General features: G+C 41.1%; 1 protein-coding gene across 1 annotated transcript in view; it reads right to left on the bottom strand.

Annotated features, from left to right (window-relative positions):
- LOC129696056 (potassium voltage-gated channel subfamily B member 2-like) overlaps positions 1–21,054 on the bottom strand; it is a 148,963-nt gene extending 127,909 nt beyond the window's left edge. The window contains exon 1 of the mRNA XM_055633463.1: positions 20,929–21,054. Within this exon, the coding sequence (XP_055489438.1) occupies positions 20,929–21,054 (126 nt within the window). The remainder of the gene's footprint in view (positions 1–20,928) is intronic.
- Between the last annotated feature and the right edge of the window lie 940 nt (positions 21,055–21,994).

Raw genomic sequence — 21,994 nt, 5'->3', positions numbered from 1 at the left:
ACTTCAACATGAATAGTTGTGAACAGGCTGACATTCTTTCTTGTTGAAATCATGATATAGGGGGTGGGTCACACCACAGCATGTCCATATGCTGTGATGTTTGACAATTCTTTATTTTTTTTTATCCTGTCTGTTATACTCTTTATCTATCCTTTCTAAGGCACTTTTTCTTGGGAGATACCTGCAGGGGTTTCGAATTGGGCTCACCCACCCAGCAACCAAAAGTCTTATTTTAAATATTGTGTTACTCCATCTGAAACAAGGGAAACCATGTGAGCTTTAATGCAAGACGATCCCTCTAGGAAAACTGGAGGAATTACCTTTTGTAGTTGGAACGTTAGGGGCCTTAATGAGCTAATTAAAAGGGGTAAGGTCTTAGCCCATCTAAAATCAATTAATACTGATATGATATTTTTACAGGAGACGCATCTCAAGGATGAAGCTCATAACAGGCGAAGGCTAACTGGATTGGTCAATTATATCATTCTACTTTAATTGCAAAGCTAGAGGTACTGCAATCATAATTCGTAAAGGCATACCATTTAAACACAAAGCCACCATAGCCGATAAGGAGGGTAGGTGCATTATAGTATCTGGGGAGTTATATTGAACCCCACTTACTATGGTGAATATCTACGCCCCCAATTTTGACATCCCACAATCTATTAATAAAATAATTAATATTATCTCAGACTTCACCCAGCAAAATCTGATAATTGGAGGAGACTTCAATTGTGTACTGGACCAATATCTGGATAAATCCTCACAGCAAAGGAAATATAATTCAAAATCCAGCGAACTTCTAAACACTTATATAAAAAAAATACAAATATAGCCGATGTATGGAGGATTGCGAATCCATCTGGAAGAGAATATTCTTTTTATTCAGCCATGCACAAAACATATACACATATTGATTACTTTTTGGTGGACACAAAATTAATCCCTTTTACAATAAATCCCAAATATCATAACAATATTATTTCCGATTATTGTCCATTAACATTCTCCTTAAAATTAGAAGGAATGCATAATAAAAAAAATGTTCTGGAGATTTAATCCTCAAATATTAACTGATCCAGGTTGCTGTGAATATTTGAAGCAAAAGATGGAACTATTTTATGAGACAAATGACACACCTGGTATTTTGGCCTCTTTATTATGGGAATCTTTTAAGGCCTTTATCAGAGGTTCTATTATCTCATATCAAGCATAACAAAATAAAAAAAACAGGTAGGAACAATTGGAATTAGAAGAACAGATTAGACAGCTTGATTTAGAAAATGCTACCGATCCCTCTATTGCCAAACACAATAAAATAGCAGTATTAAAATTTAAGTTCAATTAAATTCTTTCTGCAAGAGTTATTAAGTTATTCCAATATACTAAGCAAAAAAACTTTGAATTCGGTGACAAACCGCCAAACCTCTGGCACGTCAGCTGAGAAAAATGGAAAAAGACCTTACCATTCAAAAAATTAGATCAGAAAAAGGTGAACTGCTTACACTCCCTAAAGATATAAATGAAAGATTTTTACAATTCTATCAAAATGTATACACGTCTAAAACTTCAGTAGAAACGATAAAGATTAAAAACTTCCTTGACAATTGCAACCTTCTGTCACTTAATGTGGCAGAACATGAAGAACTAGGAGCGCAGATTATAGTAAAAGATATTGAAGAGACTATTAAATCACTGAATAATGGTAAAATGCCAGGCCCAGATGGGTTCAGTAACAAATTTTATAAACAATTTCATGAATTAATTTCTCCTCGTTTACAAGCCCTTTATATACATGCATTTAAAGAACAGACGTTACCACAAACTTTAGCCGAATCAACTATTACACAGATACCCAAAAAAGATCTTGAAGAGCCAGGAGCATATAGAGTAATAGCTCTTTTAAATACAGATCAGAAAATATTAGCTAAAACCTTGGCAAGAAGACTAAGTAAGTACGTTAGTAAATTAATACACTCTGATCAAACTGGGTTTATACCCAAGAGACATTCGTCCAATAACTTGAGACGCTTGTTTAAATAATGTACTCACACAGAATGATAAACAGACTTATCAATTATTAGATGCAGAAAAAGCATTTGACCAAGTAGAATGGAAATATCTCTTCACAATATTGCAAAAATTCCAACTAGGAGAACATTTTATTTCATGGATAAAGTTGTTATATAATAATCCGACTGCCAGAATACTGACTAATCAAACTCACCTAGATTTCAATTATCCAGGGGCAATATACAAGGGTGTGCATTATCACCAATGTTATTTGCCCTTGCCATAGAACCCTTAGCTGAAAGTATAAGAGTACATCCGAGCATTCATGGCTATAACACTAAATATACTAATAAGAAGATTTTGTTATATGCAGACGATGTACTATTATATATTACCAATTCCCAAGCCAGTATCCCAAATATACTAAATCTTATAGAACAATTCGGCTCCTTTCCAGGGTATAGAATAAATTGGAATAAAAGTGAAATTATACCGATAAAACCTCAAGATCCGTCACACCTCCTAAAATTTCCCTTTAGAATTGCTACGGAAAAAATTAAATATCTTGGAGTCTACGTGACTAGAAAATATCCTTCCTTATGTCAAGCAAATTTCCACCATTAATCACAAAATTAAATGCCCTTATTCAATTTTGGAAAACACTTCCGATTTCCCTTATAGGTAGAGTAAATGCCATAAAGATGATTTTCCTTCCACAATTCCTGTACCTATTTCAATCAATACCGATTTTCCTCCCTAAAAACTTTTTAAAAAAAAACTCGACTGTGATTACAACTTTATCTGGGATTATAAAACTCACATGCAAACCTAAAGAAATTGGTGGACTGGCTCTCCCTAATTTTCTTCTTATTACTGGGCAACTAAGATTAAAAATGTAATCTATTGGATGGGCGATACATGCCAACAAGTAAACTGGTTAAAAATGGAGAGGGAAGATTGTTTGCCTTTCAATATAGGTGCAATTCTTCTCTCTCCAATACATCTGAAGAAATCAACGTATATGAGAAAAATCCGATAATCCATAGCCCCTTACGAATCTGGAAACAGTTGAAATATACCCTTAAATTGAGAAATCTATCTCTCCTCTTACCAATCACCAAGAATCCCTTGTTTAAACCGTCCACTTCAGGCAAAGCGTTTGTACAATGGGAAAGCTTAGGAATTAAAACGCTGGGAGACCTTTACAAGATGGGGACCTTCCTCTCGTTTCAAGAATTACAGTCGAAATATCATCTGAAAGGTAGTCATTACTTCGGATACCTTCAAATACAAGATTATGTGAAAATACACGCACAAGACTGTCACTCCATGGGTGCAGATATACTAGATGAATGCATGAATAGAAAGGCAGATTCAAATAAGTTAATATCGTACTTCTATAATACTTTACATATCCCATCGTCGGAAATAATTAGGCGAGCTTGGGAAGACGAATTGGGTTTAACAATTTCAAAGGATAGTTGGGAGGAAAGTCTTCTATATATACACTACTGTTCTCTTAATGTTAGGCACTCACTAATACAATTTAAAATACTGCATAGACTCTATTATTCAAAGTCTAAATTTAATAAGATCGTCCCAAATGTCTTTCCTATCTGTGAGAAATGTCTACTCCAAGAAGCAACCATATCCCATTCCTTTGTTTGCTGTACAAAATTACAAAACTTCTGCAGGGGAATCTTTGATATCTTTTCTAAAATACTTAAAACAAACTTGGATCCCAACATAAAATTGATCACACTAGGTATGTCAGAGGCCTGTTCTGAGCTAACGACATTTCAAAGACGCTTCCTTAACTATGACCTGATAATGGCGAAAAAATGAATACTTAAATTTTTTAATTTTCATAGTTTAGGTTATAAGGTTAAAATGAAGCTGTACAATAATTGTATAATTTTGGATGCCGAATGTTTTATCTTTGTACAATTGCTTCTAATAAAAATAAATAAATAAATAAATAAATCATGATGTAGCCAGAAAGGGGCTTTGGGCAAAATTACCATCCTCCAGTCATACCCTCCTCTTTTCCTCTGCGCTTGTTAGCAAAGGTTGAGACTACTTAATCACCACCAAGATAACAGAAGGTAGAGCATGCCAATCACAAACTGCAAGACCTCTCTGGAATATACTTCAGTGTACCACTGAACATAGTCTTTAGTCTGTCCAATTATGTTGCAGAGCATCATATCTCTCAGTGTAAGGGCACCTTTGTTCATAAAGTTGACCATTGAATTGGAAGTACAGTGTTTTGGACAATCCCCGGGACGTAAACAACAAAAGTTAGCCTGGCATGGTGGTTGAAAGACAGCGAACAAGAAGAGCTGCTGCAAGTGTGAACTAGTTCATGTGACCTTAGACCACCTATAAATTGAGGGAATTAAATGGTCTGCATTTGCTTATATTTCTGTAATTTGAGGGGAGGTACTCAAGACGATGTCGAAGCACCCAATGCCACTATGTACCTCCGGAAAGCCTGCAATGCCAGTGAATCCATATATGGTTTGCTACTCTCTACCTAAAGAGAAGCAGATGAATTTGGATCATCTCAGCTCATCTCACAGGCAACACTGACATCCTCTGAACCTAGTTTGGAAAATACCTATGGCAAAGGTATAGCTGCAGAATATGGATATTTCCTTTCCCAGCACTTTGCTGATGCATTGCACTTAATGAGAGAACTGTCTTTGAAGTTATATTTCAGATAGATAACATTAGGCTGTGCATGCCATACGCAAGAAGAAGATGATAGACACTTCAGCTGAGACTATTCACGCTAACTGCTCCCTCTGCTGGCTCTGTGGGACATCAGCTACCTCGCCTGATAATGGCCAGCGTACAGAATCATGGTAATTCATCCATGCATTTTGGCACAAAGAGAGTAAGGTTAAAGATATCAGTTGAATATATAATCCAGCCTCACCACTCTCTATTGACTTAGTCTCTTCTGCCTGAACAATCACTGTACTCCACACCAGGTAATTCTTCTGTCAATTAAATACCAATGAATCTGCAAGCCATTGAAGATTTATTTAAATATTTTCAATGGTTGGCTGGGTGTTTTTTTCTCCAGCCGAACATAAGGGTTCCCGTAGATGATTAACACAAGCCACTAGCTGGATCACTGTGGTCCAAATTAGTGGTGCAGTCTTGTTATCAGCTATGACAGAGCTGTCACTGTATATTACTGATGAGCACAAATGATCTCCAGTTTATCCTGCTACATAATCTGCCAGATGTTATGAAATGCATTAAAAATCTGGCACGTGATTCATGCAGCAAACTAGAGGTGTATAAAATCATGAGAGGAATAGATCAGGTAGACACACAGAGTCTCTTAGGAATAGGTGAATCGAGGACCAAAGGACATAGGTTTATGGTGAAGGGGAAAAGATTTAATAGGAATCTGAGGGGTAACTTTTTCACACAAAGAGTGCTGGGTGTATGGAACAAGCTGCCAGAGGAGGTAGTTGAGGCAGGGACTATCCAAACATTTAAGAAACAGTTACATGGATAGGACAGATTTGGAGGGATATGGACCAGGGTGGGATTAGTGTAGCTGGGACATGTTGGTCGGTGTGGGCAAGTTGGGCTGAAGGGACTGTATCCGCAATGTATCACTCTGTGACTCCATGACTCCATGACTAAGCAAATCTGCAACCAAAGCACAGGGGAGAAAAAACACACTATTGTGTCTAATTTTACAACCCAACTGTTTCAGAAACATAGTCCTGAAAAAATGTTCCAACTGCTTTCACTTCACACCATATACTTATCAATACTGATAGCTTTTGTTCCCACAACATATTTCAAGTTTTAGTGTTAATGAAAATAACCATCATCAAAAACCTAAAGTCCTTAAAGCATGAGGAGCTTTACAAGCAATGCTGCCTTATGACTTTTCCTCCTATTCTAATAGGTTCTGTTTTCATCTTTTAGATTTGGGACAGAAATTCATCCTCACCCATTATTTGGCTGCTAGACTACTTGCCCGAATATTTAGTCCCACTGAAGTCAAGAGTAATGAATGTTACAAAATTAGTAGGTATGTTGCAAAGCCTACCTGAAGCGTCGCTGAAAATCTGGGCTGCGGGTGTGCGCGATTTTGGCGCCATTTAGAGGGGGGTGGGTTTAAAACGCGATTTTTACTAGGCTGTTCCAATCGAAGATGTTCAGCCTAGTAAATCATTAACGAATAATTGCTGAAAGACCCCGTCGCAAAAGGTAATATTAGTTTTATAGGCTTTAAATAATAATTATAGTAGTTTAAAAATCACTCTCTAAACCCGCGACCTCTCGCAGCTCCAGGTTCGCATAAAGTAAACCACAGTAGGTATGTAGGCTATTTTTACATTAAAAAGGGCTTCTTAAGAACCCTGTATATAAAGTTAACTATTGCGAGTAGCTCATTTTGGCCCCATTATATCCCGCAGTATTTTTCTGGGCATTTGAGGGCACAAATCTACCGCAATGTGAACGTTCTAAACCAGCGCGTTCCACAGGAACCCACTAGAAAGCTGATTTAAAATGGACTTTAATTTACAGCAATTGAACACTAAATTCCTTCCATTTGGCCTATAAATTAATGTAAATGAGATTTCAAAATCATGTTTTATAGTGAATTATTTGTGAATATTATTTGGACACTTGGGCTATTTAAAAATGTTAATCATTTATTAAGAAATGGATAGATGTTTAGATCTAGTAATTGAAGTTTGAAATTAGCTACACTTGGGTAACTAACTAATTATATGTTTTAATTTCAGGTCATCCAAGTAAGATTATTTTATATTTGTTTCAGAATGGTTCAATCTACAGTAACTGAAAATTTAATTCAGTTCTCTTAATTTTTAAGAAGTTTATGGCCTTTTGACAGCACACGATCACAGCTTTTTTGTCATGTCCATAGAAAATCAATAGGGAACAAGATTTCCGAGTATGAAAATGGCCATAACGTTTTAAATACTTGAGATATGAAAGTGAATTAGGTGTCAAATTAAACTTCTTTTTATGCTTTATCTGATGGGAGAAATTACAGGCTTGATTTTTTAAATCTCAAAATTTTGTAACATTGCTAAAATTAGAGCAAACAAAACAAATTTTGCCCTCAACAAAACTACATCCAGAGACCCCAACTATCCTTTCAGGTGAGACAAAGATTCATATGCACTTCCTCTAACGTCATCTATTGCATCAGGTGTTCCCGATGTGGCCTATTGTATATCAGCGAGGTCAAACGTAGACTCATCGATGATTTCGTTGAACATTTATGCTCGGTCTGCCTAGTCCTGCGGGAACTCCCATTTGCTAACCATTTTAACTCTCCTCCCATTCTATTACTGATTTTTCTGTGCTAGGCCTCCTCCATTTCGAGAGTCAAGTCACATGCAAACTGTATGAACAGCACTTCATATTTCACTTGAGTAGTTTACGAACCAACGGTGTGAACAATGAATTCTTCAACTTTAGGTAACCTCTACAAAACACCCTCCTTCCCTTTCTCCCCTCTCCCACAAAAACTCTTGCTCTTTTTTTCTCCCCCCCCCCCCCCCCACCACCCCTCCCACCCTGAGGTCTGGCTGACCTTGAACCCATTTCTCATGGGCCTAGAAAATAGGTGCAGGAGGAGGCCATTCGGCCTTTTGACCCAGCACCACCATTCATTGCGATCATGGCTGATTGTCCCCTATCAATAACCCGTGCCTGCCTTCTCCCCATATCCCTTGACTCCAACTTTCAGTGACCGGTGTACAAGGACACCCAGGTCTTGCTGTACCTCCCCCTTACCTAACCTAACCCCATTGAGATAATAATCTGCCACCTTGTTTTTGCCGCCAAAGTGGATAACCTCACATTTATCTATATTATACTGCATCTGCCACGCATCTGCCCACTCACTCAACCTGTCCAGGTCACCCTGCAACCTCCTAACATCCTCTTCACAGTTCACACTGCCACCCAGCTTTGTGTCATCTGCAAACTTGCTAGTGTTGCTCCTAATTCCCTCTTCCAAATCATTAATGTATATGGTAAACAGTTGCGGCTCCAATACCGAGCCTTGCGGCATTCCACTCGTCACTGCCTGCCATTCTGAAAAGGACCCGTTCACTCCTACTCTTTGCTTCCGGTCTGCCAACCAATTTTCTATCCATGTCAACACCCTACCCCCAATACCATGTGCTCTAATTTTAGTCACCAGTCTCCCATGCGGGACCTTATCAAAGGCTTTCTGAAAGTCTAGATACACTACATCCACTGGCACCCCTTCATCCATTTTACTTGTCACATCCTCAAAAAATTCCAGAAGATTAGTCAAGCATGATTTCCCTTTCATAAATCCATGTTGACTTGGACTAATCCTTTTACTGCTATCCAAATGCCCCATTATCACCTCTTTAATAATTGACTCCAGAATCTTTCCCACCACCGAAGTCAGGCTAACTGGTCTGTAATTCCCAGTTTTCTCTCTCGCTCCTTTCTTGAAAAGTGGGAACACATTAGCTATCCTCCAATCCACAGGAACTGATCCTGAATCTATTGAACATTGGAAAATAATCACCAATGCGTCCACTATTTCTAGAGCCACCTCCCTGAGGACCCTGGGATGCAGGCCATCAGGCCCAGGGGATTTATCATCCTTCAGTCCCATTAGCCTACCCAATACTATTTCTCGCCTAATGAAAATTTCTTTCAGTTTCTCTACCCCCTTAGATCCTCTGTCCTCCAGTACATCTGGGAGATTGTTTGTGTCTTCCTTAGTGAAGACAGATCCGAAGTAGCTATTCAACTCTTCTGCCATTTCCTTGTTGCCCATAATAATTTCACCCGTGTCTGCCTTCAAGGGACCCACATTTGACTGCTACTCTTTTTCCCTTAACATGTCTAAAGAAGCTTTTACTGTCCTTCTTTATATTCCTGGCAAGCTTCCCCTCGTACTTCATCTTTTCAGCCCGTATTGCCCGTTTTGTTTCCTTCTGTTGTCCTATGAAAGTTTCCCAATCCTCTGGCTTCCGGCTACTCTTTACTGTTTCATAGATCTTTTCTTTTAGTTTTATTCTATCCCTAACTTCTCTTGTCAGCCACGGTTGCCTCCTACTCCCCTTAGAATCTTTCTTCCTTTTCTTCCTACCTGCGTCTCCCGGATTATGCCCAGAAATTCCTGCCATTGCTGTTCTCCCCTCCCCTTCCCCAACATTCCTTTCCCTAGCTATACAATTTGCACCTTATCAATCCTCTAACCTCATAATTCGCAACTCTATAATCCTTTTGTCTCACATGTTGTGTGTGTTCATCTCTGACCTTTGTCCAACCATCTGTCTGTCAAACCTCTCCAGCCTTTCTCTCCCACCAATCCCTGCAACCAGGCCGGTAGGGTTCCAACCCAAAATGTTACCTATCCATATTCTCCAGGGATATCGATTGAGCTGCTAAGTTACACCAGTCTTTTGTGTCTTCGCATTACTAATTCCCTCTTTTTCCATGAAATTGCTGAAACTTTAAAAAAGCATATGCTATTTTCCTATTACATTAATGTTTTTAATAAAGTACCATCACATTTTAGACATTTGAATTAATTTAAAACTTTGGTGATGGGATATTTAAATATCCTCCCAATGTAAAGGTTTATGTAAATGGAGTAATATAGTTTAATTACTTCCTATCACAATATTGTTGCAATGGTGGTTCTGCATTTTTATGAAGGAGAACCAACAGATTTTTCTGAGAAATGAACAGACTGTTAATCAAAAGCAAACAACCAGCTGTATTTGGGCCGCAGGAATACTCATTATTTCAAGTATAGTATGATAGGAGCAATCTATCTTCAATTTCAAAATATTGACACAAAAAGATATAAGAATTTAATTTTATTTAATTTCTAATGATTTTTAATTATTCAGCTTCTAGTCCTACTCGAAGTTACATATTAGACATCAACTGGCAGTATTAATCAGTGCTTAGCTGCATTCCTTTTATCTTGATTAAAGCAATCATTTGCAGCAATTGGTAAATGATTACATCAAGCAATTATTTGCAGCAAATACTGAATGATTACATTTAAACATTGAATAATCCAAATTACACAAAGCACAACTCCAAAAATAAAATGTGCATTTATCAACAACAATAACTTGCATTTATACAATAATTTTCTCTTTTGCCAGAAAGAGTCATAGTGTCATACAGCACGGAAACAGGTCCAAACGTCCATTTTGACCAAGATAACCCATCTTTGATGGAGTACATAATGGAGAAATGTGACGTTATCCACTTCACCAGGAATAGTAGAAAAGTAAAATGTTTTGTAATTGGAGAGAACCGGCGACTGAATTATCTTCAGTTGTCTTCAGTTGTCACCGACAGGGTCGTAGCTTGTCACGGGTGGACGTAGGTTGACTTCGGTTGTCATAGGTTGTCGCCTGTGTGGTTGTAGGTTTTCGTCGGTGTGGTCGTAGGTGGAGTCCTAATTAGTCGCTGGTTGTCGATAGCTTGCCGTAGCTTGACGTTGACTAGGTGGTAGGTATTTGTAGACATTGATGTAGGGGGAGCTCCAGTCGCAGTTTTTTTGGCGACCTGCTACGACTGTGACTGTCATCGGCAGTCGCCGAAAAAAATCGCCTAAGTGGGACATGCCCTTAAGGGGGTACTGTGCTACAGAGGGATCTGGGCCTCTTCATACTTGAAAAGCAAAGTTGGCAAGCAAGTACAGCAAGTAATTAGGAAGGCCAAAGTAATGTTGACCTTCACACAAGAGGATCTTCTCTGTTCTCTCTTCTCATTCCAGCTTAACAACCTCGTTCTTATAACAGGGTGACCAAAAATTGATGCTTGAATTTGTACATTCCTTAACATCATCAGCATATTGCAGCTTAATGAATAATGGAGTGATCCATGGTGTGATCGTGGTGCTGGAATGAAGGTTGAACAGTTTGCAATTCCTGTGAATTTGCTCTACTCCAACAAGACGTGTCAGAGCCGAGGCGCAATAATGTGATGAGAAAGATTGAAATACAGTTGCTGGAAACTGTATTCAGCCTTGAATAGCCACAGTCTGCAATATGATAAGATAGGGACATCACCATTTGCATGTGACCTTGCAGTATGGAGATACGTTTCTGACGATATTCCACAGCCCCCCTTTGTGGAAGGCTTTGTATTGCCAAAAATGCAGATGAACTGGAAACTTACTCATAACCATGACATGCACGCATGAAACACCCATGGGCCCACTCTGTTGAAAGACAAGAATTGAAAAGACACTGTTGTAGACAGTGAGGCATTCTGAGAACAGTTCTCAGAAGTGTTCATTCTGTGAGGAACACTTCAAAGAATTTCTTGAACATAATTCTGACCTTGCTGCCAATGTCCTTGACACCATCTCCCTGTTGGTTCAGTGTTCCCACCAACGAGTCAACCAGAGGCTAAAAATCATCCATCAACAGGAAAAAACCACTGAGTTAATTACTAAAAGTTAACTCAGAAACTAAACTGAGAGTAAACTCAATCAAAATCTCTTTATAATCTTTTCTCACATATCTGGGAAGGAAAGAACATGCCATGGGAGCTATGAGATGGCATACTTGTTAAATTAGGAAAACAGATGAAGTGGTTTGCAGTAATAATTACTGCAAGGGTCCTCCTCCAGTGTCCCCGCCTTGTAGCCAAAGAGATGTTCTCTGAATTGCAATGTGGTCTCCATATCGCCAGAGACATACAATACATACATGACTATCACTATGTGAGTCCAAGAATAAAACAGGAAGCCGCATCAACCAATATACGTGGCTTTCATAAAACCCTTTGACTCAGTCAATCAAATGGAGAATCCATCTTAATATGATTGCAATATAAGACATTTAATTTAATAAGACATTTAACTTTTTAACTTAAGTATTGTGGGTTTTTTGTTAAATATAAATTATGATGTTTTTATGTGATATACCATGATTTTATATATATTTATGATATTTGATATGCAATGCATTTTTAATGTAATGTTGCCCCTTGTCTGGACCTTGAGTCCGTAATAAAGTTTATTATTATTATTATTATTATTATTTAAATATAGAATTAGATTCTGCATCAATCTCAGCAGATGTACTTCTTGACACAAAGTGCTAGAGTAGCTCAGCCAGTCAGGCAGCATCTGGTGAGAACATGGATAGGTGATGTTTTGGGGTGAGACCCTTCCACAGATCCAAAACATCACCTACCCATGTCCTACAGAGAAGCTGCCTGAACCACAGAGCTACAACAGCATTTTGGGTCTTTTTTCATAAACCAGCATCTGCAATTCCTTGTTTCCAGATGTATTTCCTGGCTTGACTTTGTTTCTCAGCTCCTAAATGTCCTTCACGATTATCTCAATATTTCTATCAAACAAGGTTGGTTAGTCATGATTTAGATTTGCTACGGTGCCATTGACATATCTATCATGAGAACAATGGAGTAAGTATGCATGCAGAGAAACTTTATTCACGGGATGTTGTATCGGAAATAGCTACTGGGACAAATATTATAATATACACGAGACTAAGTGGGACCCGTTGGGTCCCAGCATCACACGGGAGGGCTGGTCCCCCAACACAATATTCAACCTCCACCAATTCCAATATTGGTGGCCAGTGGGGGGGGCTTTCTGGAGTGCTAGTATGGGTGTTGTGCTCTGAAGGGACTGGTTTCCAGAGGGCTAGTATGGACATTGTGGGCCGAATGGATTCTTGGGCAGGCGGCTCAGTCACTCAAGCCTGTTGTGCTGGCAGCTCACTCACATGGCTGGTGGGCTCGCAGTTGACACGGCTATTCCTTGAAATTCCATTTCAAGCAAGGTGCAAGGGCACCAAATTCAAGTGCAGTTTCATACCATTTCAAGCAGGGTACAAGGCCACTAAAGACAGCGTGTCATGACCTCTCCCTCCCCCATCTTCCAGAGACTGAGCCAATCCTACACTTCCGGGTTTTATAGTCCCTCCCCACCTTCCACCAGAAGGGACGTGGCCTTGATGGCGTGATTGACAGGAAAGAGATTGTCAACATTTTTAAACACTAATAACTCTTTTATTTTTCATTGATGGGGAAAATCCTCGGCACCTGATGAGCGGAGGGGGACTCTGAGTAACATGGTCAAAAACCAAAGCCGTACGAGTTGGCGTTTTAAAAAAAAATCAATATAAAGCGGAAACAGGAAGTGGTCAAGATTAGACTTTTAATTATATGGCAAGGCAGCTCTAATTAGGCAAGGCAGCTCTTTAATTAGGCAAAGGCAAGGCAGCTTGCTTTAGCATTTTCAAAACCAAAGGCAAGGCAGCTAGCTTGAGCACTTTCAAAACCCAAGGCAACACAGCTTTAGCACTTTCAAAACCCAAGGCAACACAGCTTTAGCACTTCCAAACCAAAACACACTTTTGCATTTTCAAACTACATTTTCAAACCACATTAAGGGCACTGACAGGTCAGTAAAACCACTCACAGTTTAGGAGACGTGTGTTCAGTGTTATTCAAAGCTCAGACTGAGAAGTGCGACCTCTCGCTGCTTCATCTTGCAGAGAAATGAGGCACCTCCACACGTCCAGGTTTTATAGTCCCTCTGGAAGGGGCATGGCCTTCAGGAGAGAGAATCTCAACCCATTTTTAAACACTGATAACTCTTTTATTTTTCATCGATGGGAAAAATCCTCGTCCTGCGCAACGGAGGGGGACTGAGTAAGATGGCCAAAAATCACAGCCGTGGGGCAGAGTTTTTTCTAAAATCAATTACAGAACAACAGGAAGTGGTCAAGATCAGACTTTTATTAATATAGATAATAATGAAAGTGAATGCATATTTGAAAAGTCTGCAGTCTGAAGAAGAGTTTCGGCCCGAAACGTCACCTATTTCCTTCGCTCCATAGATGCTGCTGCATCCGCTGAGTTTCTCCAGCAATTTTGTGTACCTTACACCTGCAATTTGCCTGAAATGTTTCTGATAAATAGTTCAAATTGGTCTCTCTAGATTTATGACCTGTGAAAGATCCACCTTAGAATATAAAGTTATATGGATAGGAAAACTAGTTTCAAGTCAATAGCACAGCACAGCATTGATGCTGGTATCATGGGCTGTTTAGCAATCATCTGTACTTCAAAGCAAAGACAAGAATTATACAATGTATCATATTCATGAATTGCCAGGTGAATTTGACAAGGTTTTGCACAAAAATATCCACTAATTAGAGGCAATTAAATAATATGGATAAAAATTGATGGAAACTATTAAACTGAATTGGGATAAAAGGTGCATGTTTAAATCAAGCAAAATCCCCTCCCCTACTCCCTCCCTCACCTCTCCCTCCCTCTCCTTTCCATTACCCTCAGTCACTCCCTCCCTCCCTCCCTCCCTCCCTCCCTCCCTCCCTCCCTCCCTCCCCTCCCTCCCCTCCCTCCCTCCATAACTCCTCTCCCCTCCCTACCACCCTCCTATCCCTCTATCCCCCACCCCACTCCTCACCTCCCCCATTCCTCCCCCATTATCCCTCCTCATCCTCCCCCACTCTCCCTCCTCACCTCCCCCACTTCTCCCCCTCTCCCTCCCTACCCCTTCCTCTCCCTCAATCCCCCCAATCTCCCACCTCATCTCCCCAGGACGGCGATGTGGTTGTACTTGAGGCAGGGGCTGTCAGGTGGAGGGGGGGGGGGGGCGAGTGCCCTGCGGCTGGGAAGGGCTTGAGGCAGGGGCAGTTGGGGGAGGGGGGGTGCAAGCGTCCTGGGGCCGGAGGAGGGCTTGAGGTGGTGGCTATTGGGTGCTGGTGGAGGTGAGCGACCTGGGGCTTGAGGCGGGGGCTGTCGGGGAGGGGGGCGAGCGTCCTGGGGCTGGTTGCGGGCTTGAGGTGGTGTTTGACTTGAGCGGTCGGGGGGAGGGGGGCGAGTGTCCTGGGGCTGGGTGAGGGCTTGAGGTGGGTACTGTCGGGGGGCGAGCGTCCTTGTGGAAAAAAGATGGCAATAAAAATACTGGAAAGACCCCAACTGCGCAGGCGTTGGCTGACCTTTGTGATGCCTGTAAAGGCGCGCACAGGAACTCTCCCCCAACTGCTCATGCACGGGTGGAGGCTTTGTTTTAAGTCTTTTTTTTAAACTTTAATAACTTTTAAAATACAGCATCAATCTGAACAAAAGTAGTTTCATTTACAGCACAGGACAATGGTAAGGTGGGCTAAAAATCGTAGTGCTATCGTGTACCGCTTTTGCGCAAATAGAGGTACAATGTAAACCTGCAGATAACAAGAGATATAAAAAACAAATTGTGGTTAAAAAAAAGGAAAAAAAAGATAAACTTGGCTATCCTGTCTAAAATTTTAAAAAACTCATAGATTCATAAAGTTTTACAATGGAAAGAGATCTTTCGGTCCAACTCAGCAATGCTAAGAAAGATGCATGTCTACACTAATTCCATTTGACTTCATTTGGCCCAGAACTCTCTGAATCTTTACTATCTACGTATCTGTAAAAATGTATTTTTAACATTATAATTGTACCTGTCTTTACCACCACCTCTGGTGGGGTGGTGAAGAAGGCGTTTGGCACTCTTGTCTTTTTAATCTGTGTATTGAGTACTGGAGTTGGGACATCATGTCACAGCTGTACATGATATTGGTATTAGGAGGACTGTGGACATTTTTGGTTGCCCAAAGGAGGGATGTTATTAAATTGGAAAAGGTCCAAAAAGAATTCATTAGGATATTACCGGATTGGGAACATTTGAGTTATATGGAGAAACTGTATAGACTGGGTATATTTTTCCACTGGAACATAGGAGGCTGAGGGTGTCCTTATGGAACTATATCAAATCATAAGAGGCATGGATAAGATCAACTGGCATAGTCGTTTCCATTGCAGGGGTATCTAAAACTATCATGTACAGGTTTAACGTAGATAAAAATGCTGGAGAAACTCAGCGGGTGAGGCAGCATCTATAGAGCGAAGAAATAGGTATGAACATTGACTTCCAATTTCAGGTAGTCCATGCTTTCTCCCTCTTTCCCCTCCCCTTCCCAGCTCTCCCACAGCCCACTGTCTCAGCCTCTTCCTTTCTTCTTCCCGCCCCCACCACCCCCACATCAGTCTGAAGAAAGGTCTCGACCCGAAACATCACCTATTCCTTCACTCCATAGATACTGCTTCACCCATGAGTTTCTCCAGCAGTTTTATCTACCTTTGATTTTTTCCAGCATCTGCAGTTCCTTCTTAAACATGTACAGGTTTAAGGTGAGGGGAAAGATTTAAGAGGGAACCCGAGGAACATGTTTTTCCCCACATAGAGGTGGTGCATATATGGAACAAGCTGCCCGAGGGACTGAGGCAGGTACAATTATGACACTCAGACAAATACAAAGGTTGTATGTCCAATAAAGGTTGGGAGAATATGGGACAAGCACAGGCAAGTGAGACTGGCTCAGTTAGGCAATTTGGTCAGCATGGACAAATTTGGCAGAAGGGCAGTACTCTATCCAATCTCTCATTACAACTTATGTCCTCCAGGGCAGGCAACATTCCTGTGAATATTTTCTGAACCCTTTCAAGCAAAACAAGTTATTAAAATTAAACAAAAATAAAGTAACACTCCTTTTTCCTCCCAATTCGCTGAACTACAATCAGCATTAAACCAGGGCTGCCAACATTGGGTGAGAGTTGGGTGAGAGAAATTGCGAGGGACCAAGCCCGAGGGACCATAGCGACCGGGGGGGGGGGGGGGGGGGGGGGGGGGGGGGAGGAGGAAGAGGAGGGTGTCCCCTTCCCATTGGAATTGTGCAATATGGTGCATACTGCAGCGAGTCTTTTAACTTACACTTGAATGCAATATATATGCTTTCAATTGGATTGGAGCGTTTTTGAAAGGGGGGAGGCTGTGCAATCACTGATCACTGGCCTTGAGGGTACCCGGTGAGGGTGTGGAGCAACCAAGTGGGGAGAGGGTGTGGAAGAAGGATGTCCCCCCTCCAAGGGTACTTTTTGAAATTTGATGTATTAAAATCAAGTTTTAGTGCACTGCAGAAGTATGATTTCAATGTTTTTTGTATGAAGTATTTTTAAGAGGTAACTTTTTAAGGGGTAACTTTATCCACACAAAGGGTGATGGGTGTATGGAACAAGCTGCCAGAGGAGGTAGTTGAGGCAGGGACCATCCCAACATTTAAGAAAAAGTTAGACTGCTACATGGATAGGACAGGTTTGGAGGTATAGACCAAAAGCAGGTAGCATAACTGGGACATGTTGGCGGGTGTGGGCAAGTTGCGCCGAAAGGCCTGTTTTCACACTGTATCACTCTATGACTACATTATACCTCCACCATGCATGAATGATTCAAAATCAAGTGATCGAGTTTTATTGCCATATACTCAAGCATAGAAACATAGAAAATAGGTGCAGGAATAGGCCATCGGCCCTTCGAGCCAGCACTGCCATTCAATATGATCATGGCTATTCATCTAAAATCAGTACCTCTTTCCTGTTTTTTCCCCATATCCCTTGATGTTGTTAGCCCCAAGAATTAAATGTAACTCTCTCTTGAAAACATCCAGTGAATTGGCCTGCACTGCCTTCTGTGGCAGAGAATTCCACATTCACAACTCTCTGCGTGAAGAAAGTTTGTTCTCATCTCAGTCCTAACTGCCCCCCCCCCTTTATTCTTAAACTGTGACCCATGGTTCTGAACGCCCCAAACATCGGGAACATTTTCACTCTCCCATTCTCTCCTACCCTCTCCACCCCCTGTCTCTCTTCCGTCCCTCTCACCCCTCTCCTCTCTCTCTCCCCCCCCCCTCTCCCCTACCTCTTTCCCCTCGCTCCATTCAAACCCCCCCCCCCCCCCCCCCCCCCCCCCCCCTCTCTCCACACCCCCTCTCTCTCTCTCCCCTCTCTCTCCCCAATGTCTCCCTGTCTCCCCTTCGGCACAGAGACTCTCACAGCAGCGGCGCTTCCTACGCCTCACACGGCCCGGGACACTCACACTGTCCGGAGAAGCTGCAGCGAGCGACTCGCCAGCTGCGCAAATCCAAGATTCAAGATGTGGAAAGTGGGAGTAATTTGGCTTAAATGGTAATTTTAAGCCCATTCAGATCTGTATAGAGTCAGTTATGCAACATGTACATGGCTGGCACAATTTGTCCATGATGATTAAGTTGGCATTCTGCGTGCCCAGGGACTGGCTGCCGTTCCCAGATCAGTTCGCGTGCCAGGGACTGGCCGCCGTTCTCAGGTCGGCTCGCCTGCCCAAACCCCGCAAAAACGAATTTAAATAAAAACGCGGTTTTTCGGGTTATGGGCCGAAAACCCGTATATTGCATATTGGGAACAGTTTGCAAAAGATCTAAACACACTACTGAGGACTCCTCGTATTTATACTTAATTAATAATCCATGGCCATTCCGAAACACCTCCCCCCAGGTTTTACAACTGATTCACCTGGTTAGTTCCAACTCTGGCTGCTTCATGTTGTTGGCGGCTGCACATCCAATCAAGAAAGAGAAGAGGCGCGACGTCACTCACAGCCACCAACTGACGCGTTTCCCCGGACCGCAAAGATCCCTGGCACGCGGCGCTAAGGGACAAATTGCGCAGGGACTGAACTCAGCGTGAGAACTCGGTCGTGAGCGTGAGGGCGTGAGACATTGCTCCAGGGCGTGAGTCTCACGCCAAAAGCGTGAGAGTTGGCAGCCCTGATTAAACTCAATGGAGTCCCGGTCTGATCTGTAAACTAGCAGTGTGCAAACTGACAGATCCAGCCTTCCAAATCTGTGAGTAAAACTCAGACGTGTGTTTGGCAATGCATTTACAAACGTCTGAGACTGATTGAAGTTCTGAGGCCTACATATCGACAGTTGTGATCAGAGCTAATGTATCTGTACACTGTGAATGGCTCGAGTGTAATCATGTATTGTCTTTCTGCTGACTGATTAGCACACAACAAAATACTTTCACTGTGCCTTGGTACACGTGACAATAAACTAAACAAACTAACTAACTATCCACAATGTCTCTATCAATTGAATGTTCAGCATCCATTGTAATGAATGCTGACTGCAATGTTTCCAATTTTTGGGGTAAATTTAGCGATCCTTTCTTATAAGTAGTTGCAGCAGTGTGAATAGTCCAATTTTCAATCTGCATTTCATGCAATGTGATGACTGTTTCTTTAATCATTGCTTGTTATATTTAATATTAATTTCATTTCATCTAATTTCACATTTTAAAAAGTGTATTTGCTAAACAGATTTTTGCATGGTCAAGAATAATTCAACATAACCTGTTCCGATGAAGCTGATGGAAAACAAATCAGCCATCTGTTCAATACCACCTGAATATCATTTTCCATTAACATCAATGAAAAATAAAACTGAGCACAGTGTAAAATGAACGGATTATCCAACCCTGTCATGTTGTTACGGATGGCCGAGATTGAAATTATGAATGCCACATCTGATAAAGAATTGGTAATATAACAATTTATCAAAGAAGAAGCTTTTAAATGGAACTAAGAAGTGAGTAATAATCAGCCTTCAATATCTTAAACAAGTTCTTGGCAACAAAACTGGACTGAATGGATTGGACCTTATCGCACTAACCCGTTTCTGAAGGAATTGCACATGAAATCCATTATTTTGATGTGTGGAACTTCCTTACTTTGCTTTGTAGAGGCAAAATATCTCCATTCTTTGCTATAAACTATGAGAACTTCATTCATATTCATAAAATGTTGCATAAACTGTCAATATTTACAATAAATTTGAAATTGCACATTGATTTAATGGCACTATGCTGGAGAAATATTTCCCAAATACCAAAAGATTTCGAAAAAATTTAAAAAGCCCAATCAATAAAACAAGTAAATAAACCAAACAGCATTTTTCCTACAAAATGAAATCACCAGGAACAAATATTTAAACATAGACCATGAGGATATATACTGAAGGTACACAAAAATGCTGGAGAAACTCAGCGGGTGCAGCAGCAGCATCTATGGAGCTGCTGCACCCGCTGAGTTTCTCCAGCATTTTTGTGTACCTTTGATTTTCCAGCATCTGCAGTTCCTTCTTAAACAGGATATATACTGATGCACTTAACACATAAAAACAATACTTCTACCCTTTTCAAAAGATTAAATAAGGTTAGATGTATGTTCAATCTAATGTAAAACATGGGACTGATTCAAGTGATGAATGATAAACCAATAATATATATTTTTAATCACATTTGGTTTGATTGATGGTGACAATAATGAGTGTGCACTTTTTAATTCTGGAACAGCAACAATGTGGCAGTGAAAAAATATATATGGCAAAGGATAAAAGGAAGAAGGTAGACAAAAAAATGCTGGAGAAACTCAGCGGGTGAGGCAGCATCTATGGAGGGAAGGAATAGGCAACGTTTCGGGTCGAGATCCTTCTTTAGACTGAACATGATGCCACTAATCACCTTTGCCTGCATGTGATCTATATCCCCCCCCCCATTCCCTGCATGTACATGCACCTATCTGAAAGCCTTTTAAATGCCCCTATTGTATCTGCCTCTACTACCATCCCTGGCAGCATGTTCCAGGCACCCACCACACTGTGTAAAACAAATTGCCCAGCAAATCTCCTTTAAACTTTCTCCCTTTCACTTTATAACTGTCCTCAACCTCTGATGTTCCAGAGAAAACAATCCGAAACTGTCCAACCTCTCCCCATAGCTAATCCCCTCTAATCTAGGTAGCCTTCTGGTAAACCTCGTCAGCACTGTCTCCAAAGCCTCCACTTCCTTCTTGTTATGGTGCAATCATACTCCCAAATGTGGCCTAACTAAAATCCTATAAAGCTGCCACATAACTTTGTGACTCTTATACTCAATGCCCTGACCGATGAAGGCAAGTATACCATACACCTTATTTACCACCTTATCTACTTGTGTTGGCACAATCTTGGAGCTATGGATTTGGATTCCAAGATCCATCTGCACATCAATGCTCTTCAGGGACTTGCCACCATCTGTGTACTGTCCTCTTACATTAAACCTCATTGATTCTTTTAATCTTGTGCAATCTGTGTCTGGACCCACACAAGAGCACGGTCACACACTCGATCTTGTCCTATCATATGGTTTGCCCATTTCTAATCTAGAGATATGTGACACAGTGTTTTCAGACCATATGCCTGTGTTATTTGAGGCTGTTCTTGCCTGTAATACAGTTAAACCTCGCGCTGCTGTTCGGCGCTGTCGCGTTATTAACCCTTCCACTGCTGTTCAGTTCTCGGCTGCTTTCAATCGGAACTCCATCATTCCTGAGTCTGTGTGCAATACAGAGGAGCTTAGCTCATGGTTTCACTCCACCTGCCAAACTGTTTTGGACACTGTGGCTCCATTAAAATCCAGGCAGCCTAAAACTAAATTTGAGCCCTGGCTGAATGACACGACCAATGCTGTCAGACGTGAGTGCCGTAGAGCTGAGCGCAAGTGGAAGAAGGACGAACTGCACGTGTCTCTTCAAATGTTAAGGGAGTGTTGGAGTCATTATCAGAAAACTGTGAAAGATGCTAAAAGAAAACATTTCTCGGATATTATCCTGTCAAACTGTCACAAGCCTCGTGTTTTGTTTAACACCATTGACACTGTTCTTAATGCCCCACAGACTATCTGTATGGAGGCGTCCTCTGCTGTGTGTGAAAACTTCCTTCACTTTTTTATTGATAAGGTCACTTCTATTAGAGCTCTAATTCCACCATCTGCTTATGACCCCTCAATCTCTGTCCCCTGCTCGGCTGTATTTGACCAGTTTAAGCCTGTGACTCTTTCCTTTTTACAGGAGATTGTTGGTCATTTGAAGCCCTCAGGTTCTCCAAACGATGCTGTCCCTCCTCGACTATTTAAAGAGGTTTTCCCCACTGTAGGACCATCTGTTATTGCAGTCATTAATAGCAGTCTGTCCTCAGGTGTTGTCCCTGAAAATTTTAAACATGCT

The sequence above is a fragment of the Leucoraja erinacea genome, chromosome 4, assembly GCF_028641065.1.
Source record: "Leucoraja erinacea ecotype New England chromosome 4, Leri_hhj_1, whole genome shotgun sequence".
NCBI classification, from domain to species: domain Eukaryota; kingdom Metazoa; phylum Chordata; class Chondrichthyes; order Rajiformes; family Rajidae; genus Leucoraja; species Leucoraja erinaceus.
Note: the sequence above shows the minus strand (reverse complement) of the source record. Positions and strands in the feature narration are given on the sequence as shown.